Here is a 27,815-nt window from a genome sequence, read left to right on the forward strand (position 1 = left end):
ATATTATTCAATTTAACAATATTAATATTTATTAATTAAATTAGATCTTATAAATTTATTCAAATTACTTTTATTGATGTATTCAAATATAAATAACAGTATATTCCAGTTATTTTAACTAAAATCAATTATTTTAAAATTATATTTTGCTACTGGGTAACCAAACTATCACTAGGTTACATAAACAAACTTAAGATTGTATTGCATTACCTATGAATAGCAATATTATTAATGCTATTTAAACAGGTTCAACATATTTTTGGTTCATGCTCATTAGTTATCTCTATGTTCTTCTTTTACTCTTCACTTCTATAGCCGTTAACACTTTTTAATTTTCCCATCAAACAATTTTAAAACCAAGATAGCCATGCAATATCCAACGCATTATTCTTTCCATTACCACTAAACCATTGCCATCAAAAATTAAACTCTCTTCATAACTTCCTCCAATTCCTAATGGGTTGCTGTATCAGCACCCCAAAAGATGACCAAAATGCCCCCAAAAACCAGCAAAATGAAAATGCTACCCAAGAAGCAAAATGCAGAATTCCACAACAATTTCTTGTTGAAGAGGAAACTGTGAAAGAAGTTCTATCTGAAACACCCATTTCCAAACCACAACAAGTTTCAATTTTGAAACAGGAAACAAACACCCAAATGCATGATATGAAAACTACAAAAGACTCCATCATGAAAGAAGCTTCTGAAGAAGTATCCTTCTTCTCAGAAACATGCAGCGTAGGAGAGGGCTTATCCACCGTGCCGGAAATGAGAGAAGATGAAGTTACGAGTAAGCTATGCATCCGAGAGAGAACTCGAAACCAGAATCGAAATCAATCCGATGCATCAAGGAAGCGTGTGGAAGGGAATCAAATTGGAGGGAGAGAGCGACGGCCAAAATCTCCGGCGTTGATGCCGGAGAGTCCGCCACAGAAAGCTGTGATGGGTTCACTGTCGGTTCGTCGGAGGGAATTTTCCGATAAGATTCGCCGTGATGTCGGCGAGGGTCCCCACCGGCCATCGAGGTCGCCGTCGTGTCACAGAACGATGGGCGATGGCACTGGCCGGAGTCAGCTCAGGCAGGTGGAAAGGGTCGGACGGAGGTTGCCGCCGCCGGGTAAGTGTGAGAGTGGAGAGAGAAACGACGGCGGTTGTATGGAGGAGTCATTTGTGAATCCGCATGTTTCTTTGGAGTGCTTTATTTTCCTATAGAATTTCGGAAGCACGTTTAGTTTTCAAGGTTTCGACTGGTAGAAGCCATTTTCACGTGGTTATTTATTTTTCAAGAAAAAATTAGACACAATTCATCCAACTTTCTTTTAATATAATTTTAAGTAACACTCTAATTTTTATTTTTTTTTTTATCTCTTTGATTTAGTCTTTCATTTAATTTTAATTTATAATTTGATCATTTATATCTTAAAATGTCAATAATTTTAATTTTTTTTACTAAAATTTAAAAAATTTATTAAAATCTTCTTACAAAATCCATAAAATTTAATACCAATTTCAAGAAAATTAATGTATTCATTAAATTCATAAATTAAATATTTAAATAAATTCATATTTTTATCTTAAACAACATCAAATAAAGAATGAAAATTTGAATTATAAATTTGATGAAATTTGCATTATATTGAAGATGGTAATTAATTTTATGGATTTTATTTAAAAATTTTGATGATTTTTTGTAAAAAAATAATAACATTGTTGATATTTTAAGATATAAAAGATTAATTTTTTTTTTAAAATAAAATAAAAGACTAAATAAAATATTGAAGTGTTACATGAAATTAAATTAAAAAACCGCTGAAGCAATTATGTCTAAAAATTATTTGGGTGTACACCCATAAAAATATGAATAAAATATATTTTTAATTTTTTTAAATATATATCAATTTTCACTTAGAAATTTTTTTACGTCGTATGTTTTAAGTGATTTTTTTTTTTTATGATATACTGTATAAGACTTTAAAATATTATTAGATTAATAATTTAACTATTTAATTTTAAATTTTTATTAATTTATTTATAATTTCAAATCAAATATTAAATAGTTAAATTGTTGAGATAATAATATTTTAAAGTCTTGATCATGACATGTCATAAAAAAAAATCAATAAGAACAAGTGACCTAAACTTTTGTAAAATAATTTAAACTAAAATTTGGTAACCAAAATTCATAAAGATCAAAGTTCGAAAAAAAAAAATAAAATACTAAAAATTAAATTTAATATATTTATAGAGATTAAAAATATTATTAACCAAAAAAAAATTAAAAATACATGTAATTTAACTATTTTTTTTCACTTTATTCTTTTCGTTAGTATGTCTAAATATTGCGTCGAACTCTTGTGACCATGTAAAAATTGCTCTATGGTTAAATGTATATCTACAAAGAGGTGAGTTGAATTCTAAATATTAATATAAAAAACAATCAATTATACTAAAAAATAATCAACGTTTAATTATGTAGCACATAGTCTTACTAATTTATCTAAGTTTGTTGGATGTAATAGCTGGGTGTGATGTGTCCAAGATCAATGCTTCTCTCTACTTATTGTAAGGATCTTTCTCTCATCAATGAATGGTATTCACGTTAAATAAAATTACAAATCTAAAATCAATTTTGACAACTAAAACACATAAAAGCTTAAAGTACTTGTTTAGAATTTAGAACGATAAGTTGAGTTTAATTGGGTATTATGTTGTAAAAAATTGGTTGCGAGCCCAATTTAATCAATGTTTTTATTACCAATTTTGAGTAAACCTGAAAAATAATAAACAAATACCAAACTATGAGAGACATGATAATAGTAGGATTTATTTGTCTAACGACACAAATCTCCATTATTCGACATGTTTTTCTTAGATAAAACTGAGATAACAAAACAACATTTATAATCTCATATATAAGTAATTTATTATTGGTAAAAATTTAGAAAAGTAGAAAAAGGAGAAGAAGATAGAAGGTAGGGTTTTTCATATTCATATAAAATGTATCATGTTCACGTATTAATACGGAGAATGATTAATTTATTATAAGAGAAAAAAAAGTAGTTAAAGTAGTGGGGTAAAACCAAGACTATAACTAATTAAATAATAATAAATCAGAGAACAAGTCAAGAGTTATTTTTATAATAATAATAATAGTAATAATAATAATAATAATAATAATTTACTCTAATAATAATAATATTTTCATTTAAAATAATTTTTCACATTTACATAATAACTTATTTAATTTTTTTGAAATATCCTCAAAATTTACAACATATTCATCTTGTGGGTCTTTTCCCCACAAAATTGAGTTTGTAAAAATAAACAAGAAGAAAAATTTAAATAACAATGAAAAACACACAAAAAAATAACATGAAACTTTAAACCGAAGAAGAAAAAAATTATAATCAACGAATAATATTATATGAAAATATTATAACACATAATTTTTTTTCAAATACTTGATATCTATAATACAATCATACTTTTTACGTAGAATATTTAACTATCTAGCAAATCTTTAAAACAAGAGAAATATATAATTAAATATATAAATTTAAATGTTTCTAATTAGTACAATTTGCAAAAAAAAAAATTTGAGTTATATATAATTTTGATCTTTCTCTTCCCGTATAATTATAAACAACATGAGGCTTTTTATTGTTTAATTTCAACCAAATACATCAATTGTTTCCCTAAATATTAATATAAATCTTAAAAGGTGTTTTTTACCCTCCTTTCTTTATTGAATTTGAGTACTTGTTTCTCTTCTTTGTCTCTAATATTGGCTGATTGTAATTTGTTTGCATGGCACGATAAAATACCATTTATATAGAGTTTTTAATATTTCTTATTTTTTATATTAATTACTGTAAATATTTTTAAAGATTACTATCTCTATGATGTAGAAGTGTATAGTTTAGGATTTTTTACAGAGATAAATAGAAGAATGTTAAAATTTTGCAAATCAAATTTATCATTTTTAATCGGTGGACTGTGATTAAACATTAACCATCGTTATACATAAAAAAGAAAATTAACCATTCTATTGATTACAAAATAAATTTTACAACTTTTTTACGCACATTCTATTAATTTGTATAATAATAGCGTGATTTTATTTTACACATGTATTTAATTTCTACAAAAATACTTAAGTAAAAATATCTAATTAATTTATGCAAAATATAATAATTTTAATTTTAATTTTTGTCAATTAATTTTAATTTTTGAGTTTATGTAAAATATAATCGTTTTTATTTTAGTCCATGAAAAAGTTTCTTTCTATTTCTAATGTCTCACACCAATTTATTTATTTTTGTATTTTATAAAGACTAATTGTACATTAAAACTTTAAATGATAAATTAATTAACCATTAAAAAATTAGCGGTCTAAGATATTAGAGACTAATACAAAAATATTTATATTTTATAGAAATTTAAACAAATTTTTTATTTTACAAGAACTAAAATCAAATTTTTTATATTTTCCATCAACTAATTACATATTTAAACAAATACCTATTTAGGATATATTTTTGGTTAAAACCACACTTTTCTTTCATCTAAATATTTAATTGCAACACTACAAAAATTAATTTATTCTAAAACATGAAGCATATTCTAAAATTATCTTTCTTAGAAATCAAAAGGATGATCATATTATATTACTACCTAAATAATTCTTGCATGGTTATAATAATTTAGACACACTATTTAAATATAATTTTTTTAATAAATATTTAGACAAGCTGAGACCTCAAACTTTACTTTGACATCTTGGTGTAATTTGATCCTTTAAAAGTTATATATCACTAAATTATTAGTTGTTTTTTAGTTTTTCTTTTGCTTTTATGTGTGTTCAAATAATATGTTTAAGTTCTTATAATCTTACAAAAATTATTTCTATTTTAGAGATCAAAAATACTTTTTATTTTTTGGGTGTGCAACTAAATATCATTTGCCCACAACTTTAGAGATTAATTATTTGAATCGGATAAGACTATAATAAATGACAAAATTGTCTCTCAAAAGATTTAATACTATTACATTGTTACATTTCAAGTCCGAACTCAAAATTAGAACTTCTAATTAAACTCAAAGAGATATAACCGTGTACACGAGTGAGACAAAAATTACTTACCATGTATTACTAAAACTAATTATTAATTAAATAACACCAAAACTACTTACCATGTACAAATACACAAAAATCAATTTAATTAAATAAATAGGGTTATCTACATATTTAGTCTCACCATTATTATCAATTTACGACATTGGTCTCTCTATTTTAAAATCGACAATTTTGATCCCTCTATCATATTTTTGAACTAAAAAAATGACGATTTGATATATTTTTAATGACATAATATACAATTATATGATATAGAACCATCTAGAAGCATTAATTATTCATATGTCATTAATTAAATTAAAAATATGAAAAATAAAAATAGAGGAACTGAAACTGCAACTAAATAAATAAACACTACTAACGTTTTATCTCAATTAACAAATGTCGATATTATTAGGTAAAAATATCTTATTATAATTTTAAATCCGATATCTCAAGGTTGTGTGTGAGTTTATAATGATATTCCTTTCAAATATCATTTTCAATTTTTAGTTAAAGTTTAATTATTATTTTTACTTTAATATCATTCAGTAATTACTAAGTTAACAACTTACAAAATAATTGTACTTTACATTAATAATAATAATATAATTAATAATTAAGATAAATAATTTAATAAAATAAATTATTATTTTTTTAATTATTATTTTTTTAATTATTATTTTTTTTTAATATGTATACAATTTTTTAAATTTTTTCTAAAGAGTATTCGTTGTGAATAGACGGAAGTATTTCTCATATCTTCTGAAAAAAAAAATAAACAAATACTAGTAATAATCTTACTTAATTTAGGAGGAATAAAACAGAGCAGATATCAAAACAACCACTTCATCGACATAGGGCATCTTCTTTACTTTATGGATTGGTGGGTGGGAAAGACAATGCTTCTTTTACCTCTCCATGTATGCACGTGAGGGGGCTATAAGCGTCTGAAAATGTAGTGGTCCATAACTAGATCTTGAATTGAAACTATTATTAGAACTTGAGTTATTTGATACTCACTCCATTGTATGTCAAATATAAACAAAATATGTGTATTTATATTAGAAAATATAAGTTGATTTCGTGATAGGAGTGAAGTGGTAAGATGACATTGAATTTAATTATCACTTTTAATATTTATTAATAAATTAATTATTAACTTACTAATATTAACTGTTTCAAAAAATCATGTATTTATATTTGGTACATGACCTTAAATATAATTAAATTTAAATATATTTTTTCTATACTGTTGATGATAATTCATTTTATCCTGAGACAAATATTAAAGTTTTTTGGAAACTTTAAAATTAATATCGACGGTTCTCGTAGAAAATCAACAAGTATATCAACTTGGTGATATTGTTTGGGATGAAAATGAGAGATTTAAAGGGCTCCTATAATAGACTAGACTCCTGTACAACAGTGTGTGTTCAATTTTGGTTCTTCAATTGCCATATCACTTACTTTATGCAATAAATAGTTAAAATTACTATCAACGAACTAAATATTTTAATGTAGCATTAAACTTTAACATAGATAAATAAATAGGAATAAAATTCTTTCATAAAAACGAAAATTAAGAAAAGAAATAAAGAGATAATGTTATTGTACGAGTGAATTTCAAGTTTGTTGTTGTTGTGATGTTTTAATCTGAACTTATTATTCTCGTATGCTCCGACTCTAAATAAAGAGTGTACTTGTATAAACATTTTGATGATAAAGTAAAACAAATCAAGTATAAGTAAATAGTAAATAAGGTGAAATTCACTCATACAATAAAGTTAAAGAATTATAAATTTTTATAAACGAATATTTTTTATAAATATTCTAAACATATTTATAAAAAATTATTTATAAATTTAAAAATTAACAATTAAATATATTTCATTCAAACAAAGATAAAATTATAAAAAATAATAATATAATTTTTTTTACGATACTAAAAACAAAATTTTAATATTTGATAGACTAAAAATTTATTCAAATATTTAAAAAGTTATATATTTAAACAAATTAATTGATTTTGTCACGTTACATCTCAACAAATCATCTTAAATAATCATCAAAGTGGATTTGAGATCAATAGATCAAGATTAATAATGACTCTGACTCTAATCTAAATCCTAAATTCGGGTTGTTGTAGTCCTCATGTCATGTCATAACATTGAAGAATTGTCATTTTCTCTCTCTTATTAAATCACGTAACACCATTTCCTGTGGTCTATAGCTGATCGTACCATGTGTGCAACATTAGGTTCGTTGGACCAAATTTGAAAATGAAACATACTTGTTAATTGTATGATAGGAGAAACTCTCTTATGATTATTATACGCAAAAATATATATTAAAATCTTGATTATTATTATAAATAAAAATTAATTATTATTAATTTATTTAATGTTATTATTTTAAATATATATTTTTATTTATTTTAAAAATATTTAATATGGATAATTGAACATTTGACATAAAAAAGACATTTAATAAATTTAAATTGTATTTTATATAAAATTTAAAAAATTAATTATATTAACTAAATGAAAATAATTTATTTATTTATAATAATAAACGGATAAAGAATTTTTTAAATATATAAATGATAAATATTTGTATACGTGTGCTTCCAAATCTTGTATAAAAATGGTGTCACTACTCAATTATTTTTTGTATGAATGATACATAGATATAAATACAAAAATAAATTAAGGATGTAATATTTCAACGGTGGGGGCTCAGTACCTACTCTGTCTTTCTTATATGAAGTTGCCTTATAGAAACAAACATTCATAACAAACAACTTCATTCATTTTTATTGCAACATCAACATGGAAAGCAGCAATGTCAACATTGAATGTGATAACATCCTTACTTGGTTTGAAGATGTATCAAAGAATGCTAGTTCAGTCCAAACTCAAATACTATGCAAGATTTTGAAACAGAACAATGAGGTTGAATATTTGAAAAAATGGTTTGGGAGCTACAATGTTCAAGATATGGATGCATGTGCATTGGAATCTCTTTTCACTAGTGTGGTTCCTCTAGCTTCTCATGCTGATTTTGATCCATTTATCCAAAGAATTGCTCTTTCCTTAAGGTACCTTTATGTGTTATGCTATAATTCTTTTATTCCTTTATAGCTTTCCTCTTTTGGAGATAAATGGGACTCACTATTGAAATTTCTTATACTTTTTATGATGATTATGCTCACCATGATATTAATAGTCAAGATAAATTATAGTATTAAATTATAAATAGTCCTTATATGGCTTTCTCCTTTTGTTCTACCTCATTATTCATGCTTGTTTTTGGCTGTTGGTGGCAATTAGTTTTGAGACACAACTTTGATTCGTGTTAGACACCTCTTAACCCTAAGAGATGTCTAATTAAGAAATTGAGCTCACACTTGTTCTTGGTCGAACACTTCTCAAACACTCAAAACCCTAAATTAGATCTTTTATTTTTAGACAAATAACAAAATGATAGTTCTTATAATTTTTTTAGGTTCATTATCATATATCATTAACTAGTTCTTAGAAAATATATATGCTTCTTATCTTTTGAATTATTTATGTAAGGATTGCATTGTATATAATATTTTCTAGTATTCTATATTTATACATTAACGGTGTTTCCGTATTTGTTAAAATCATTAAGTATTTAGTGTCTGTGTCAAAGTAAGTGGTTTATAGATAATAACAATGTAAGTGAACTAAGTAACACTAAGGTAACATTTTCATGGGCATTAAGTATGAAAATATTTAAGATGAATAAATTAAAGCTGTTTTTTTATTCATAAATTCTAATTAAATCCAAAAAAACCAAAACATGTAGGGTGACTTTTAATTTAAACTTTTTATTTGATAATTGTTTAGTATGTGTGATTTTGATATTAAAAAAACTTAAAATTTTCTCTTAATGTGTAGCTCTGGAACCACAGAAGGAAGACAAAAGTTCGTGGCCTTTACCCGCCATAGCGCACAAACTACCCTTCAAATTTTCACTTTAGCAGCAGCCACCAGATCAAAGTGTGCCTCTACTGCTCTCCTTAACTATTAATGTTTTATAAAAAGTATCTTTAATTGATTATTACAAAGAGATAAATAAATAAAATGATATATAATAAATAAGAAAAATAAATTATTTCATCAAAAACAACAAAATTTATTAATATTTTTTTATATGTTTAAATAGTCATAAGGCTAAATTACATCTGCAGTCACTTAACTTAATTTCAGGTAACGTTTTAGTCCTTTATATATATTTTTTTTCGAGTTAGTCCTTTATTTTAATTTTAAGTGACAATTTGATATTTTATGTTTTAAAATGTCAACAATGTTGTCCTTTTTTTTACAAAAATTCAAAAAAATCATCAAATTTTTCAAACAAAGCCCATAAAATTCATTATCATCTTCAATAAAATACAAATTTAATCAAATTCATAACTTAAATTTTGAAATAAACTCATATTTTCATTCTTTATTTGTTGTTGTTGGAGATGAAAATATGAGTGTATTTGAATATTTGAGTTATGGATTTGATAAAATTTGTATTATATTGAAGATGATTATTAATTTTATGGGTTTTGGTTGAAAATTTTGATGATTTTTTTGAATTTTTGTAAAAAAAAGGACAACATTGTTGACATTTTAAAACATAAAATATCAAATTGTCACTTAAAATTAAAATAAAGGACCAACTCGAAAAAAAATAAAATAAAAGACTAAAATGTTACCTAAAATTAAGTTAAGGGACCACAGATGTAATTTAACCTAGTCTTAAAGAGACTTGTAAAACGATAGAGTTAATCATTACAATATTTTTTTTTAAAGGGACAATAATCAATAATTGCGAAAAAATATCATAGTGATAATTCAAAACTGTTTTTATTTTAATTTTAGAAAATGTTTATTTTGTGTTGTGAAAAGAGCTTTAGTGGCACACATAAATTGTTGGTTAACCTAATTTTAAGCAACACTTTACACATCTATATAAAAATGTGTTGCCAAACAACAATTATTGTAGTGAATATACAATATGATTTTTATATTAAAGTAGTTGAGATTTGATATCAAACCCCATTTAATGAGAAAAAATTTAGTGTGAATTTGATACATGAGCAAGAGAAGGAGGAAGAAAATTTACTATATATGGATCTAATTTTTTAACTTTTTATATTTTATTGAATAGGATTTATCCGACAAAAGAAGGAGGAAGGATTCTTGAATTCATATATAGTAGCAATCAATACAAAACAAAAGGAGGATTAACAGTAGGAACAGCCACAACACACTATTATGCAAGTGAAGAGTTCAAAATCAAACAAGAGAAAACAAAGTTATTTAATTGTAGCCCTTACCAAGTAATTTCAAGTGGTGACTATAAACAAACAACATATTGTCACCTTCTTCTAGGTCTCTTTTTCTCTAATGAAGTTGAATTTATTTCCTCAGCTTTTGTGTATGGGATAGTACAAGCTTTTTGCACTTTAGAAGAGCTTTGGAGGGAAATATGCAATGACATTAGATATGGTACTCTAAGTTCAAAAATAAAATTACCTAAAATGCGAGAAGGTGTTTTGAGTATCATCTCATCGAATTCGAACCCGTTTTTGGCTTCGAAATTAGAAGCTACTTGTAAGGAGTTAGAATTGGTGGATTGGTTTGGTTTGGTTCCAAAACTTTGGCCAAATGCAAAGTACATATATTCCATAATGACGGGTTCTATGTTACCATATTTGAAAAAAGTTAGGCATTATGCAAAGGGGGTGCCATTAGTAAGTGGTGATTATGGTTCAACTGAGAGCTGGATTGGTGTTAATGTGGATCCTATTTTGCCTCCAGAGAATGTTACATTTGCTGTTGTACCCACTTTCTCTTACTTTGAGTTCATACCACTTTATAGACACAAACAAGATTTCTCATTTGTTCATGATGATTTCATGGAAGACAAACCAATTCCACTATCCAAGGTTCAAATTGGACAAGAGTACGAAATAGTTCTCACAACTTTCACAGGTAAATTCTCATTCTTCTTCTCTTCTATGATCGTATATAGGAGAGATCACATTATACATTCGAAATATACTAATGATTTCATTATATGCCATCAAATAAAATATTTTTTTAAATTAACTATTGAATTTAAAGTTATTATTATATTTACAAATTTATGTTTACATATAAAATAATTTTAAATTATTAAATTAAATTTATAAATATAATATACAATAATAATTTTTAATTGAACGGTTTCTTTTAATTAAATGAGTGATCTTAATTTGATCTTCTTTGCATATATTTTTTCTTGAAACCACCAACATGTGATTTATAGTAAATTTCAACATTGTGCTAAGTAGATGCTACGAGGAAATGAATAGGTTAGGTTGTGCTGAGTTTATATATTAAAGTTGGTGTCTGTCTTGTTTATCTGAAAACTTTCAGTCACCCTCACCCGCCTGTATTTATATATATGATCGTGTCGACATAAAATAACACCGAGCGGGAAGACATTAATTAATTGGTATCAAATATGTCAACAGTAACGGGTCATATATCTCTCAATGTACTATCTATGTGGGGCCAAAAATATCCAGCTAGGTCTAAATTTTTCTTTCAATTATTTTAATTCAAAAACATTTAGATGACATGATAAAAGTCTCTTTTAATTTAATTAAAAATTCTTAATTCGAATTCATTTATAATAAATGTTAAATCTTTTAAAAGAGATATTTATCGTTTAATATAATCCTAACCTATTAGAGGAATAATATAAATTAAAAAAAAAAAAGATTATTAGATTGATATTAAAAGTTGGTTTAGAGAGGTTGGATGCATAATTGAAAGGGTTTAATTAAGATAGAACATTTGAATTAGGTATGAAATGGCTAACGGTACACTGACAATTGTAGGTAGAAAAAGATGGGCATTTGTGTATGGTGTACGTACACAAATTGACCGTATAATAGCCACGGTCCCAATCCCGCGGTTATTCTTATGCCTTGGTCTATGACTTTTGGCTTTTGCGTCGTTTTGTTAATTTCATTCATGTTATGTACATGTCAATTTCAGTCTTTCCTCAAACTTCTTAGTATTTGTGTTCAAAATTCTATTCTCCACATTCAGCGTAAATTATTTAATATACACTTAATTTAATAACACTTATATATATATATATATATATATATATATATCCAATCTAAATATATAGATATATATAATTTTAATTTATACAAGCGTCTAAACATGTTGTACCATATCTATATACTTTTATATTGTGTCCTAATAGTACGTATATATATTTAACATATTTCTTAGTATACTTTTGATATTGATCTAAGTTATTCACACACATAAGAACATTTTGTATAGTATTTTCTTTTATATAAGAATTTTGTATAATAATTTATTCATACATCTAACGATTCTGCATATATAATAAAAATTGTTATATTTGAACTATTATAATTTTTCTATACTCATTTAATATTTTTTTTCTGTATCACATCTCTAATATATCGTATATATTTTTTTATTCTCTTTTTTATATCTCTTATGATATCTAATAAGTATGTCAGTGTATCTAAATATTTTTCTATTTAATAATGTATGACGAGTCATAAATATTTAATCACGCACATTAAATAATGTAATAATATATTTTAAATGTTACAATTTTTTTATCCTAACAATATATATATTTTTATTTTTTGCACATTCAAATCAATTCAAAAATAAAATATTGCACAAAACGAAATATCACTGGATGAGTTTAGATATTTTTTTTAAAAAAATATTTCGGATCGGATCAAATTTCTTTTCATTTTTAATAACCAAATCAAACAGAACCATACCGAATCAAACCATATTTATAAATTTTAATATTTATTTTTTACTAGTATTTGATACTGCATTAAACTATTATTTATTAGTTTGAATTAATTTTTAATAGTATTTTTTTTTGTTTAAGTTGATATATATATTTTATTACTATATCGTATGATTCTAATATAATCGATATATTTTATTTTGTAATATTAGTTTTTAATATATATATATATATATATATATAATATTTTGCTTCAAATTTTTTAAATTAATGTAATTTTATAATATTATTATTATAAAAATAATATATTTTAAATTATAATATTCAATTTAAACAAATTAATTTAAATCGATCGATTTTTTGTAAGTTGTTATCCAAACCGAATCAAATCACTAATATTTTAATATTTAAATCCAATTTTACATATTGTATTGATCTCACTAATATCTCGGTATTCACTTTCAGTTCATTTAAAACTTTATTTTCTCTTATTTATTCCTAACATTTTGAACATTTAAAGCTTTTGAAAAATTTATTTTTGCAGGGCTATATAGATACAGATTAGGAGATGTGGTGGAAGTGACTGGTTTCCACAATGGGACACCAAAATTGAACTTTATATGTAGAAGAAAACTTATTCTAACAATTAATGTAGACAAGAATACAGAGAAGGACCTTCAAATAGTGGTAGAGAAAGGTTCACAAGTTCTTAACAAGGCCAAAACTGAGCTTGTTGATTTCACAAGTTATGCAAACATGTCAAACTCAAATCAACCAGGATTCTATGTCATTTTTTGGGAAATCAAAGGAGAGGCAGAGGACAAAGTACTCGAAGCGTGTTGCACCGAAATCGACGCGGCTTTTGTCGATCACGGCTACGTCGTTTCGAGGAAAACCAATTCAATAGGGCCATTGAAGCTTTGTATTGTAGAGAAAGGAACATTTAAGAAGATTTTAGATCATTTTGTTGCAAATGGGGGAGCATTGGGCCAGTTCAAAACTCCTAGGTGCACCAACAACCCCATGCTACTTGAAATTCTTAATGCATGCACCATTAAAACGTTTTGTAGTAATGCTTATGATTCAACCCAACCATGATGCATCATATTGATTTGTTTTCTTGTATTCATTATTTCATTATGGATTTTCTCTTGTGGACATAAGAATGGATTGATTAATTCAGTGCAAGGCAGCTAGGTTTTTCATTATGATGTGACCTATGGACCCCAAAGGACCAGCGATATTAATTATTTTGTAAGTTGAGTTAAATGTTCTATTTCAATTTTTTATAATAATGATGTTATATTTTAATTTACTTTGACTTAAGGTGAATGCTACAGGGATCATTTTAATTGGTGGTTTATTTTAAATTAATATTTAAAAGTTTGTTAAAAATTTAATAAAGATCGATAATATTTTTTAAATAATTTTTATTTTTATTATTGAGACAATAATTCAGTTAAAATCAAATTAAATAAAAATAAATATATTTATCAAAACTCTATTTATCGAATTAAAATTCAAACGTAAAAAATGAGAAGATTTGTTAATTTATACTTTAAATAATGTTGTTAATTTTAGGCATATGGTAATGGGGCGGGTCGGAGGCGGATTTTGCCTCCTCCACCCTCGCATCCGACTAATCGAGTAAAATCCGCATCCGTTTCATAGCAGATGTGAAATTTAAATTCCCGTCCCCGTCCGCAACGTGTTTCAGATTTTCCCGCCCACACGCACCCATCTATATATATAAAATTATAAATTTAAAAATCATATATATTATTTTAATATAATAAAATAATTATTATTAGACAATAATAAAATAAAAAATTATTTTCTATAAAAATAAGATTATAATTTTTAATATTTAAAAAAATATTAAATATATATTTAATATGTATATGTATCGAAAATTCAAAAATTACTATTTGCGGAGCAAATTTGGGTGCCGGGTGGATATTATCACCTCAAACCCGTCCCCACCCTCGAAATTTAATTTTGGAGAAATCTGCACCCCATCTAACCAAAGTGGATTTTCATCACTCAAATCAAACGGATTCAGATGGATATCTACGAATGCGGATTATATTATGATTCCTAGTTAATTTTCGATGAAATTTCAAATGTTTTTTTCGAGGTCATAGACCATTTATAAAGGTGGGAACCACCTTAGATTTTGCCTTGAGGTAGTTGTGAGAGTATTAATGTTTTTTTGTTTTTCAGAATAATAATATTATTATGCAAAACTGAAAAATTGAGTTTTTCCAAATATGTAGATTTAAAAGAAAAATTAAATTTTGAGTTCGTAATATATTTTTCCCTCAAACTTAAATATTGGCTTTTTCAAAATATTTTTTATTTTTAAAAACTTGAAATTGAGTTTTTCAACATATTTTTTTTTTCTCAAAAAGCAATACTTCTTATAAGAAAAAAACATGGCATTTCCCAAAAGCTTAGCATTCAGTTGTTTAAAATTGGATTGTAACACGATCAGAAACATAATTTCGATAATATTTTTCATTTTTTTCAATAGATATTGAGGGTGGATAAACAATAACCTTTTTTGAATTTATTTTGATCCAGTTGAACTAGGTCCAAGTCCAAAAGTACCTTAACCTAACATGGGCTGGGCCATGATAGAGTGATCCAGAAATTTCATTCGGAGTTGTGAACTTTAGCGTCTTTGTTTTCCTCCTCCTTTACACTTCGTTTGGAAAGAGAGAAATAGTGGGAGGGATATACCAATTGAAGTTGACTGGAAAAATGTATGAACACAAACACAACACAACACCACGCCACTTCCAGTTGAGACAGAGTTCCCACCCACCTAACATGTATTTGTATTTGCACCTCCCAGTCTCACTTTCACATTCACACGGTTCATATGTGATGTGTAACAAGAAAAATATTGATTTCGCGAACCATGTAATAACCACATAATTAAATTATTCTCTACTCGAATCTTCTTTCTCTATACAATCAAGTCAAATAAAAAAATAACACCTAATCCAAATTGAATTTCTCTTTCTTTAATTCCTTTCATCTCATGGCACTTGCTTCTCTTTTCACTCCAACTCTCATTCCCCTCCCAACAACCTCAACCTTCTCGAAGCCCCACAGCTCCGTACCTTCCTTCTCCTCCCGAACCAAAAAACGATGTCGTATCGTCCGTTCCGTTGCAGAGGATCGGGAAGCAGTTTCAATGTCAGAAAACAGACGAGTCCTTGAGGAGGGTTCTTCCTCTTCCAAAGCTGACATAGATGTTGCTCGTGATTCTGATGATATCTTCACCGGCCGTGCCATCAATGCCACCATCGTTTTGGGATTTGGGGCTTTTGCTGTCACCAAATTGCTCACTATTGACCATGATTACTGGCATGTTAGTGTCATCAACCATTCTATTTTATATCCAACAAATTAAAAATATCTATCTATTTATTGATAAACATAGTAATATTATTAACACATTCATTGTTGCTGTTTTTAAATACATCAATTTTATTCACTAATTTTTGTTTATATGTTGTGATGGAGAAAATATTTATTAGTCGTAGAGTTGTGCTCTATGCAACATTATTGACATGTGTAGTTAGATTCCATCACTTATATTTTCTTAATTTATTATGAGTGTGTACATGTTAGTGTTAGTGTTAGTGCTAGTGTCATGTCTGATATTCGTGTATGTGTTAATTGTTCATAGGTTGTACCAAATGATATTGAATGAGATAATCATAACTATAATCATATCCTATCTATACAAATAAATATGTCTTCTTAACTTGTTGCTTTGCTTTGAATTTGTGGCTGCGTGTTTTTTTAATTTGGTCATGGCTATAATCTGACATGATCTTTATAGTTAAACATGATACTTCTAAGCTTTTCAATTTGTTGGTTGCAAAAGTAGTCATTTTTTACAATTGATAATAGTAAAGACAGATGGGGAAGATGGTTGAATCTAGTGTATTTTTGGTATTGTATATGGAAGAAGTTGAAAACTAATTAGGGTCTTATAATTCAGGGTTGGACACTTTATGAGATACTGAGGTATGTGCCTGAACACAATTGGATTGCCTATGAACAATCTCTGAAAGCAAATCCAGTTTTAGCTAAAATGGCAATAAGTGGAGTTGTTTACTCAATTGGAGATTGGATTGCTCAGGTATGTTTTTTACTAGCCTATGTTCATGTTGTTCAGGGTTTTTATAACTCCCACTAACCAAAATATACAGTGCTATGGAGGAAAGCCTATTTTCGAGTTTGATCGAGCACGGCTATTCAGATCAGGTCTTGTTGGGTTTACTCTTCATGGATCTCTTTCTCACTATTACTACCAACTGTGTGAGGTGATTATTGTAAATCTTTGGTTTGGAACTGTTAGGTTATTATTATGTGAAGGGTTAAAATTGTTTGCATTGTTTTCACAGGCTCTTTTTCCTTTCCAACAATGGTGGGTTGTCCCTGCTAAAGTTGCTTTTGATCAAACTGTGTGGTCAGCTATTTGGAACAGCATCTACTTTGTAGTGTTGGGCTTGTTGCGTTTAGACTCTTTCACTGACATATATGGTGAACTAAAATCAACATTTTGGCCCATGCTTACGGTACAAAGCTATATTGTTTTTGTTTCTTTATGCTATTTTCGGATGTTATCTGTAATTACTCGCGCATCTTTGTTCACATAGCTTAATTTCATTGTAATGTCTTGGAGATACACATCAAGATCATGTTAAGAATAGTAAGGGCAACTTGTTGGTGCTATAAAGATCCGATAGGATTGAACACAGAAAATTTCTACAATTCAAGGATGAATTAACTATATAATACTTTTGCCCCCCTCAAGACAATTGTTTGAATAACAATTTTTGTTCTGTTTGATTGGATGACTACAATTTCTGTTAGGTACTAGGTTACCAATTGTTAGGACCCTGAAAATTAAGTGAAATAGAAACTGTATTATTAATGGAAAACAAGATGTATTACAGAAGAGAAAACCCATGTAGCACCGGAGCTTTTGCTCCTCAGAGAAGAGATGATAATCTCGCTGCCCAACCTATATGGTTCTAACTGAAAATATACTGAATGTCTCGACCCTTGCTACCCTGTCCTTAATATCTTTATGTTTCCTCACTAACATATTTGCCTCATAAACAAATTGTAATTTGTAACCAATTCTCTATTTGGCCCATTTATTGGTCTAGGGCACAAACCTAGTACCTATCAATTTCACACTAATATTGCTTCACAGGCAGGTTGGAAGCTTTGGCCTTTTGCTCATTTGATTACTTATGGTGTGGTTCCTGTGGAACAAAGGCTTCTTTGGGTGGACTGTGTGGAGCTCATCTGGGTCACAATACTTTCAACGTAAGTTCTCTAGGATTATTTGTCATATCATTGAATTATTACATAACCTTTTTTTTTCCTTCCAGTCAGTGTTAGTGTTTTCATGCCCTTTTGGATGCCAAGTATCTCATACTTGCATGTGATTAATTCTCATTTCAGAAAGGATGTTTGACTTGTTAGAAGTAATAATGCATAGAGAAGAGGAGAAAGGGCAAAACAAAGGGGAAGGAGTTTGCTAGGGTTCAATAAGATTGCAGTTACTAGAATAATGAGTACAGAACAATATAATAAATAAATACACAATAAGCGAAAGAGTAACTATCCTTAAGTAGAGTAGATAAAGACATAGAAGTCCTGTTATCTAACATGACCACGACATTTTAACATGGATGCACACTTTATAAACAGCATAAAATTTGTGTTACATATCGTCATAATTAAAAAGTTGGAAATAAGATTCTAATCCTAATCCTTGCAACATTACACCATCTTGTTTTGTTATTAGATATTCAAATGAGAATTCACAATCCCGAAAATCTGAGGAAGTGTCAGAAACAATGTCATCTACTTCAAGCCAGAACTCTGAGGTAAGAACTAAGCAGACTATTGTATTATTCTTCTCCAATGTTTTAAGGTTTCAGAGGGTCCTTATGATACTTATATCATTAAGTAAAGAGAAAACACTAATCAGCACATTTGAGCAGTAATAATAGTTCATACTTGTTTCAGTGCCTGCATACCTACAAATACGATTCTGAAGTTATGTTTGCATTGGTGGTATACTGGGGAATGAAGTGAAATAGATTGGAATAGAGTAGTTAGGTTTAAAAAGATGGATGTTATTCCATTACATTCTATTCCACTTCATTCCACCGATTCAAACATACTTAGTTGCCAGTGCTTGACAAGATCGGGTAAATCATTCATCCAAACCATGAAGTTTGTCTCTTTTATTGAGCTAATTATTTCTTTTTTTCTTTCTGTCTACTATATTTGGTGTACTTCCAGGAATAAAACGAGAAAACATATGGGAGAAAACTATATAAGTTCGTGGAAGTCACGAGGATCGTCAACCTTGCAAAAGCATTTGATTCCTTGGCTTAAAATTCAAACAATCTGAGTTGATGGTCCAAAATATTGAACAACCTTAGAAAAGTAGGGTTAAAAGTCTTGGTGGTAATCTGATACAGAATACAGTTATACTAGTTGTGCATCCTTTGGCTCCTTATACAAAATTATACAAGTCTAGGTTGTGATCTTTATACATAATACAATTCGTTTATTATCTGTAATTCTGTATAAAGAACATACTATGCTGTAAAATGTGAAAAAGCTCATGTAATTAATATATATTTAAGCATTACATTTACAATTTCAGTCTCTCAACAATTTTTAATTTTCTGCACATAACCAGAAAGTAATCAATCTAAGCACAAAGATGATATTCTGCTCATGTACTATATGGTACAGCTGTATTTGGAATGTGAGATTATTAGGGTAATAATAGGATACTGATCTTCAATAGTGCTATGTGATTACTTGTGTAACAAAAAATGAGGATATTATTTTTTAAAAACAATTAAATAAGTTTTTTATGTGTTGTGGATGTAAAATATTCACAATGACATTCAATGTGAGTAATTCATTTTGTCATACCTTATCATAAAAATGGAGTAAATGGAGTGTAATAACGTAATATGGTGAAATACATGAATCATATTGGATGTGAGTGTAATTGTTTTTAATCAGACAGGGCAAATCTTATTTTCTCTAAAAGTATTTTAATTGTTCTTCAATTTTTAAAATTTTGAATGAATTTTTGCATGTATCGCTAAAATATGATGAAAAGCTCCTCCAAAAAAATTTAGAGTTAAAGAATAATTTAAATACAATTCTTTTAAACGTCATAAACTAAAGAAAGGAGTAACAAAAATATGAATTCAGAAATTAAATTTTGAACTTATTTTTTGTAGATGAAATTTTTAAAATTTTGTAAACATGTATGAAAAAAATCACTGAAAAATATGTTTTGACATTTTAGTATGGATCAAAACTATTTGTATGATAATTTTCAGACTAAATAATGTAATTATTATACCAAAATAAAAATAAAAATAAAAACTTATTTAACTCTTTAAAAGAACACTAAATTTACTAAAAAGGTTATTAGTTAAATGAACTAAACCAAAATTAAAAGTTAGTTATACAACTAAAATTAGAATGAAAAAAATACAGTACTTTTTCTTTTTACAAATAAAAAGTTATCGAACTATAACTCTAATTAAAATGAAATGCACAATCTATGTAAGAATGGAATGAATTATCACCGTGATTTCTAAAAAAAGTGTGATGGAAATAATCTCCTATAAAAAAAATTCCAAAACAACGTTCGAGAGTTGGTGTTTGATTATGATTCTTCTAATTTGTTCTGAACTAGGTAGCGTGCCCATCCAAAATTTATGTATCTTAAGAGTAATGCTTGAATTTATCAACTTTCTGTGTGGAGAATCTTTTGCTCTGAAATTACAAAATTTACACTACATTGATTTCATTTTTTCTTATGTGTTACATTTGATCTCTTGTTACCATACTCTTTTTTTGCTTTCATAATTTCGTTACCTTTTTGCTTGACAATGATAAAAAAAAAAGGATGATAGTTAAAATCAAGATAACAATACATCGCTGAAACTAAAAATTGATAGTGATAGCAGAACAAATTTCCTTTGTTTTTTGTTATCTATTTCATTACTCAACACAAAAATGTTTTTTTCTTGGAGTGGACTTTAGGAGATAAAGATTGTATGTGTTTTTAATTACTAATTGTTTTCTGGTTGGTGGTTTGGGGTGGGGTATAAGAGATGAAGACCACAAACAACTATGTTGCATGTGAGACTTGTAGTAGTTTGGTGTGGTTGCTTGCATATTGATTGCTCACCAACTTTGCATTTATGTGAAGTACTTCTATTGTTCATTGTGATATGTGAAGGAGAGGGAAGTGTTTGGATTTGTTCATATGAATTGTTACAAAATCGAATTCAATAGATACAAATTCTTAGTGTGTATTTATTTTAGACATAAATATCATATTGAGTCCTAATGATCACTATCTAAACTAATGTAGCCAATTACTTTTTTGTCAACTTTGTATAGTAAATATTTTTTTTGTCATTTAATTTCTGATTTGAAGTTTAAACTGTTCCGAGATTTGAATATAAAATATCAATTTATAATTTAGCTATGTCACTAATTTTTACTTAAAAATAGATTTTACTAGTTATGTATCTTGCAGTTCATAGTAAGATTCTACTCACAATTTTGAAAATAGTTGTTAAAATACACCATATGAATCTTCATTGGATAACCATGTTTCCCAAAATGTTAACACATTACTTAAAATGTGATTAATTTAGGAAACAAATAAATTAATTTTTTAAAAACAAACCAGTTATGAAAAATGTATTCAAGAGTGTAAAAAAAATGTGTTTATTAATTATTTCTTAGAAGGACAAATTTGTGCTACAAAAACCATCCACATAGCAAAGTCCATGAAAGAGTCAGATCCATATTGGGTGTATTGACTATTGCAGATGCACCCAAAAACATGTGACCTCTTAATCACAAGGCAGCAACTACAGCTGCTATACCAAGACTTTCCTTCTACAAGATAAGGACCATTGTAGGTCATATCTCTCATTTCCAAAAATAAAATTCATAATACTGTTCACATGGTAGTACCTTAGTAGCTAGCAACTCCATTAATTGTTGCACCAACAATACTCTAGTATTTAATTTATATTTTACAAGGTTACATAACATTTATGCCGTTTGGAACCTTTCCCTACATTGACTTGTGGGACAGTGAGAAGCATATTACCTTGCAATTTTTTAGTAACATAAAATCAACTTGAAAAATATTCACTATTAGCAAATTTTCATAATTTTAAATATGATTATTTTCTATAGAGGTAACACTATCAATTGAGATTGTGAGAATATTTAATTATGACGGAGGCTCCACATAAACAATAGCAGCAACTAGAAAAAAAGGGGGGGCTACACACAATGGCTTTGCATATCATGTAACAAATAGTGTACTCCGAGCACTTAGTAATGGGTGCAAATCGAAATTGATGGGTATTCAGTACATATTTGGATTAACGGTGTCTTTGACGAAATCACGTTAATATCGTGATTTTATTAAAACTCTAAAGTGTAATTTTTGTCAAAATCACAATATGGGTACTATGGTACTTCCAAACTCAGTCCGAGTAAAAATATGCAAATTTGTCAAAAACATAAGGATGCTTAGAAACTAGGCCTAATTAATACAGTAATGCATGATGGCTCATAACTGAGCAAATTCAAGGATGAACTGCTGCTGGAACTGGAATCAGAACCACACCACCACTGCTAGGAACTGGAACCTCAAAACCAGGATTTGGGACAAAGGTGTCATCACCACCTGGAACATAACTGCTACTAGGTGGTGATGATCCTTCTCCCGTTCCTTCTCCTCCACCGCCACTACCATTGTCTGGATTTTGAGGTGTAGAATCAAACAAAGGCGGCAACCCTACTCCCCCGAAGTTTGGAACACCATCAAAATGGAAAAACCATTGAGGCTCTTTCTTGTCATTGATGTTTGAGTTATTTGGAATAATATTGCGTGCTTGGCAAGTAATGGAAAGTAAGATTTTGGTGATGAGAATTAGTGTAAGGAAAGAGGAAGGTTTGTAAGCCATTTTTTTCACAAGACTTGTGAATATTGAGATGAGATTTTGTGTTTGAAACTAGAAGATAGTGGCTGCATTTTATATAGTTCCAAAATGTTCTGTTGAGTTTGGTGTGAAATTTTGCGGTGAGTTAAGTGTTTTTGTACAAATGCCAATAGCATTGCATTGGCAAAATGACTTGTATGCATGCAGCCTCATATGGTGGTTGATATTTTGTGGCTCAGTGAAATGCAGTACAGTACTTTCTTTAAAATGGTAAGTGTTATTTTGGCCTAACTTTAATTACATGCTATTTGTAAAACAAGGTGTCACCACTCACCAATTTTATAGCGGCTACTAAATGAAGCCTTCACATGGTAAATCTATATGAAGAAAACTATGAATTGCTTCTACTTCATTCTTAATGTTGTCTCATTTTTAGAACAGTGGTGAGATGCTGCAAATTAAGACGGAAGTCCAATGTTCGATCTCTAACAAACTAATCACTAACATGGCTATAAAAGAATGTCTTATATTATATCATTCTTGATTTTAATTGATCATCGTTTACTAAACGTAATTAACCCCAAAAATTCCTTCTTGAATTCACTGTGTTGCTATAGGCATTACAACAAAGAGTTCCAACATGAATAAACAAAATTCAAAAGTTAGGCCTTTCTTCAGAAAATCTAGGAAGTTGCACCAATGAGTTTACTCGGGTGACACCCTCTAGACCTAACCAGTTTTGATCTTCAGCTGATGATGTTCCATCTTCAACATCAACAGATTCTCCTCTTCCTCCTACACATGTTTCGTTTTGTTTTGAGGTTCTGACAGTGAAGTTCCTTTGCAGTGACGGCTCGGACTTTTGACCATCGCCTGACTCAACTGAATTACCCGAATGGTTGTTGCTTTGGAAGGTTGCGGAAGAATAGCATTGTTCATCACAATCAGATTCTAAGTCCATTTTACCATCCAAAAATAGGCACACAACAGCACAGTCATCCATTTTTGAAGTTGGATATTTAAGTTTCCACTCTCTCGCTGCAGATTCCACCAGAACCCTTGCTGCTGATGATCGACTCGGCGCTGATGATACTATCTCCACCACCTCTTCATTGCTCAAAACATCCCAAACCTGCACAAACACCAAAAGAAGACACGAGGTTTGAACACTAACATTAAACTTCTTAAAAGAAGACCCTGTCCTTTAATTTAATTTAAAGTTTGTAACGAATCATATATCTTTTTTTGTGTCAAATTAGTCCTTTGTTTCCAAAATAACCAAAAACAAATTGAACAGCCAAATAATTAATAGATATGAAATTGAAATTGAAACTGAAACTTCTTACTCCATCCGAGGCGAGAACAATGAACTGATCTTTATCTGTGAGAAGCCGGTGAGAAAATTCAGGTATAGAAATCACACCATACTCCTTCAAGCAAAAATCTCCAAATGCTCTAGCCATTGCTAATCCAGGTGCATCATCAAAAGGTAACCACACTCTAGGAACTTCTGGCTCATCTTGCAATGCAAATACCCTACCCTTACACCTTTTGATTCTTTCTGCTTCTCCTGTAACAACATTTTTACATCAAAATTTGAAAACATTAACAACAAGCTTAAAAACATAGATAGGATGAATGATGATGTTGTATGACAAACTTGGCAAATCAGGTTTCAAATCAACGGTCAGCTGAATCGCCACCATCAAGTCATTGCTATCCTTGGATCCCATGACTGCTCTCGAATCACCAATATTTCCCATGAACAAATTTAAACCCTGAAAAGTGAAGAAAATAAGAAATTGTTAGAACAGAAACCCCGGTTCAAATGAAAACAAATGCATGCGATAAAACGCAAACAAAGAATACACAAGATTTTATAGTAGAGTTTGGTCAATTGTGCCTATGTCTCCAATTGCAGAATGACTATACCTTTGTGCTATTGTTCAAAGTTAGGATTACAAATTATAACATGTGTTTAAATACTACGAGTTAGTTTACAAGATTACCTAAATTGCTCGAGCAACCTGACTCATAAAAGAAGAAAAATTCATAAAAGAAACAAAACCAAGAGGATAGATGCTTCTCTTTGAACTACCTGCTTCACTACAGACACAGCTGTGCTCCCACTACAAAAGCAATCCAAATTTGCATGAGACTTCAGCTCTTTGTCCATAGCCTTGTATGACTTCATGAAAGCTTCTCTCCACATAGAATTCACCTCATCCTCAGCAGACAAATCCTTCTCAACTTCTCCACTTTCATCCTTTATATCCCTCTTAAAACAAGCTTTACCAGAGCCATTTCGCCTCGAATCCAAAAACGAAAGTAATTTTATTGGCAAGGCGTCCCTAACTTTGCGCGCGACAAGGTGTCCATGTGGACCATGGCCATCAAATACACCACAAAAAACAACATCTTCTGACATGAAATCCTAAAGAAAACAAAGATCAAAACTAGGATGTTAATTTCATTCAATGAGAATCAAACATCATCAGATCAACCATAACATGAAAATACTTACTTCCCATACAATCATGGCATCTTGATTGATACCCTTACGACCCTGCTGTGTAAATATACAAGATGACCGACTTTTTCCATTGCTGCATATTCTGTTTGGTAAAGATTGTAACTTTTGCAAAGAGACAACATGATCAAAAGTGGTGTCTTCATTACTTGTTGAGACACAACACCCCATTTTATCAGTTCCAAAATGAATAACACGTTAGATGAAAATAATCATGCCATGTTCTTTGCTTTTTCACTATAGATCTCACTTGAAACTATGAGATTCCAATTTCCAAGTATAGTCAACTGAGTAAGCTATCTTGATTCCAAAGATTCTTTCATTGTAGAAAGTATTAAACAATTTTCACCTTGTTGCTGTTGAAAACTAGAATCTTTCTTGCTTGGTCAAATGCACAATTTGCCGGAAGCTACATGAATGGATAAGGAAACCGGCTGAAAGAAAAAGATACATGAATTTAATATTAATACATTAGGTATATGAAAGGATCAAGCCTTTATCTAAATGTAATAAACAAATTACAAGATAAGAAAATGGTCAATTATATGAATATAAAAGTCTTATTCATGTGAACATGCAATAGAATATACTAAAAATCTGTCTGATTATTTGTCCTTCCCTAGAATTGACATTGACCTCATCGAAATGAAGAATTTGAGATAAATTAAATCATTGAAGTGTGCAATAAAACTTTGAAGAAAACAAAGACAAAGAAAGAAAACACAAATATATACCTTTATGGAATCCAATATCAAATTAATATCAAGGTCATTGAATCTCTAAATGCAAAACAAAAACACACATTTGAAATATTCAAGTTTCCTCACAGAAGTATCTAAAGTGTTTCTTCTATCTACCATTCAACACTTGCATAGAAACAACATCTAGAAAATAGAAAACATACAAGAACAAAAGTTACAAAACTAGTATTAATTAATACACTTGAATAAAGTAACTAACCCAAATGAGATTGAAATCTGAAATGGAATAAATAATAGCTATGAGAAAAGAAAGAAAAAAAACATTTATTTATTTAGTTAAAAACAAACTTGAAACATGAATTTTTGTTTTCTTTCTAACTCTTGTTTCCTGGCTTAATCTCTGCAACAAAGTAGCACAAAATACAAACTCTAGTTCCGTGTAGCAGAGAAATACAAAGTGAAAAAGCAAAAACAGAAAAAGACGAAAGAAAATGTGTGATTATGATAATGTCAACCGAGAATCAAAGAGGTACCCGACAAGACAAACAACATTGGTAGATCAATCAAGTAAGTGTGTTACGTAATCATCATACTAACTAACCACCAAAACAAAACAAAACAACAAAAGTCGCAATAGTATACCAATGAATGAGTGATAAAAAAAAAATTAAAAAAAAAAAAAGATGAGGATCAAATCAACCAAAAACAAAAATAATAATAACATATTGTATCAGATAAAATGAAGTAAAAAATAGTTTAAGAAAATGTATGAATCCCCTACATCAGTTGTAGAGGATTTAAGTCTGATTTCAAATGAATGGAAATATTTAAGAAACTCTCCAATAACTGAACCTTTCAATACATTGAGAAGAGAATGACTTATAATAAGAATCTAAGTACAAAACACTTCATGTGTCTCAGTATTTGACATAACATGAGATTGACACATATGATTATATTTAGGATTTTGTCTTAATAAAAACTTAACAGAACATACCAACAATAGAAAATATTAAACATGCACTATATTATAGTGTAGAAGAAAACAATGATTTGAATGGTGGTTCAAAAATGGAAAGATTAAGGTGAAGATGGAGAAGTAGAAGTAGAAGTAGAAGTACATTGGTTAGAAAAAGTAAGGAAGAGGATGAGGATGAAGATGAGAGTAAGGGAATGGGAGCAGGAAGACAGAATTAGTATTAGTAATAAGGTGTGTGGTGGGTCATGGGTGTTGTGTGGAAGAAGAAGAGTAACAAAATTGTGTGAATTTATTAATTGCAAAAGCAGTGAGTGAGAAAGACAGGAGTAGGAGTGAGTGATAATAAAGTAGAAAAACTAATAAATACTCCTTATCTCTCTCTCTACTGTCTCATCTCATACACTCTTGCTCTTCTATACATTTTGGAACAGAATAGATGTGACACATGGATGATTTCATAAAAAGAAAGATAGAAATAAAATAAAGGTTTGAATTAGTGTTGAAAAATATAAAGTATTATTATTACTTTAATATAATTAACAAAAATATTATGGTTTTAAATATAAATAAAATTTAATTGGTTGTGTCGTATTTAATATTAAAA

At 28.6% G+C, this 27,815-nt stretch overlaps 5 protein-coding genes across 10 annotated transcripts; 3 read left to right on the forward strand and 2 right to left on the reverse strand.

Annotated features, from left to right (window-relative positions):
- The first annotated feature begins 456 nt into the window (after positions 1 to 456).
- Positions 457 to 1,212, forward strand: LOC101496463 (uncharacterized). The gene has a single exon (XM_004487323.1). The coding sequence runs from the start codon at positions 457 to 459 to the stop codon at positions 1,210 to 1,212; it is 756 nt and encodes a 251-aa protein (XP_004487380.1).
- A 6,600-nt stretch (positions 1,213 to 7,812) lies between these two features.
- LOC101501729 (indole-3-acetic acid-amido synthetase GH3.10) lies at positions 7,813 to 14,257 on the forward strand. The gene is made up of 4 exons (XM_004487252.4): positions 7,813 to 8,216; positions 9,046 to 9,147; positions 10,310 to 11,136; positions 13,491 to 14,257. Exons 1-4 carry the CDS (start codon positions 7,948 to 7,950, stop codon positions 14,042 to 14,044), a joined length of 1,752 nt encoding a protein of 583 aa, XP_004487309.1. The 5' UTR covers positions 7,813 to 7,947; the 3' UTR covers positions 14,045 to 14,257.
- A 1,415-nt stretch (positions 14,258 to 15,672) lies between these two features.
- On the forward strand, positions 15,673 to 19,655 carry LOC101502057 (protein SYM1). Of its 6 annotated transcripts, none has more exons than XR_012162332.1 (7): positions 15,673 to 16,325; positions 16,965 to 17,105; positions 17,176 to 17,289; positions 17,371 to 17,544; positions 18,193 to 18,304; positions 18,789 to 18,870; positions 19,292 to 19,655. XR_012162332.1 is itself a non-coding variant. In XM_027337650.2 (7 exons), exons 1-7 carry the CDS (start codon positions 15,993 to 15,995, stop codon positions 19,079 to 19,081), a joined length of 1,029 nt encoding a protein of 342 aa, XP_027193451.1. In that variant the 5' UTR covers positions 15,674 to 15,992; the 3' UTR covers positions 19,082 to 19,198. The 6 variants fall into 6 exon arrangements, 4 of the variants coding, with proteins under 4 accessions (XP_073222181.1, XP_027193451.1, XP_073222178.1 ...); XM_027337650.2 differs by lacking the exon at positions 19,292 to 19,655 and adding an exon at positions 19,013 to 19,198 and having other exon boundaries at positions 15,674 to 16,325; positions 18,189 to 18,304; XM_004487254.4 differs by having other exon boundaries at positions 15,679 to 16,325; positions 18,189 to 18,304.
- A 2,540-nt stretch (positions 19,656 to 22,195) lies between these two features.
- On the reverse strand, positions 22,196 to 23,378 carry LOC101501414 (putative cell wall protein). The gene has a single exon (XM_004487251.4). The coding sequence runs from the start codon at positions 23,023 to 23,025 to the stop codon at positions 22,645 to 22,647; it is 381 nt and encodes a 126-aa protein (XP_004487308.1). The 5' UTR covers positions 23,026 to 23,378; the 3' UTR covers positions 22,196 to 22,644.
- A 197-nt stretch (positions 23,379 to 23,575) lies between these two features.
- Positions 23,576 to 27,536, reverse strand: LOC101501099 (probable protein phosphatase 2C 52). The gene is made up of 6 exons (XM_027337552.2): positions 27,230 to 27,536; positions 25,526 to 25,965; positions 25,100 to 25,435; positions 24,662 to 24,779; positions 24,348 to 24,571; positions 23,576 to 24,133 (listed from the first exon to the last, which is right to left on the reverse strand). Exons 2-6 carry the CDS (start codon positions 25,700 to 25,702, stop codon positions 23,657 to 23,659), a joined length of 1,332 nt encoding a protein of 443 aa, XP_027193353.1. The 5' UTR covers positions 25,703 to 25,965; positions 27,230 to 27,536; the 3' UTR covers positions 23,576 to 23,656.
- Positions 27,537 to 27,815: the final 279 nt, after the last annotated feature.

This window comes from Cicer arietinum, chromosome 1 (assembly GCF_000331145.2).
Source record: "Cicer arietinum cultivar CDC Frontier isolate Library 1 chromosome 1, Cicar.CDCFrontier_v2.0, whole genome shotgun sequence".
NCBI lineage: Eukaryota > Viridiplantae > Streptophyta > Magnoliopsida > Fabales > Fabaceae > Cicer > Cicer arietinum.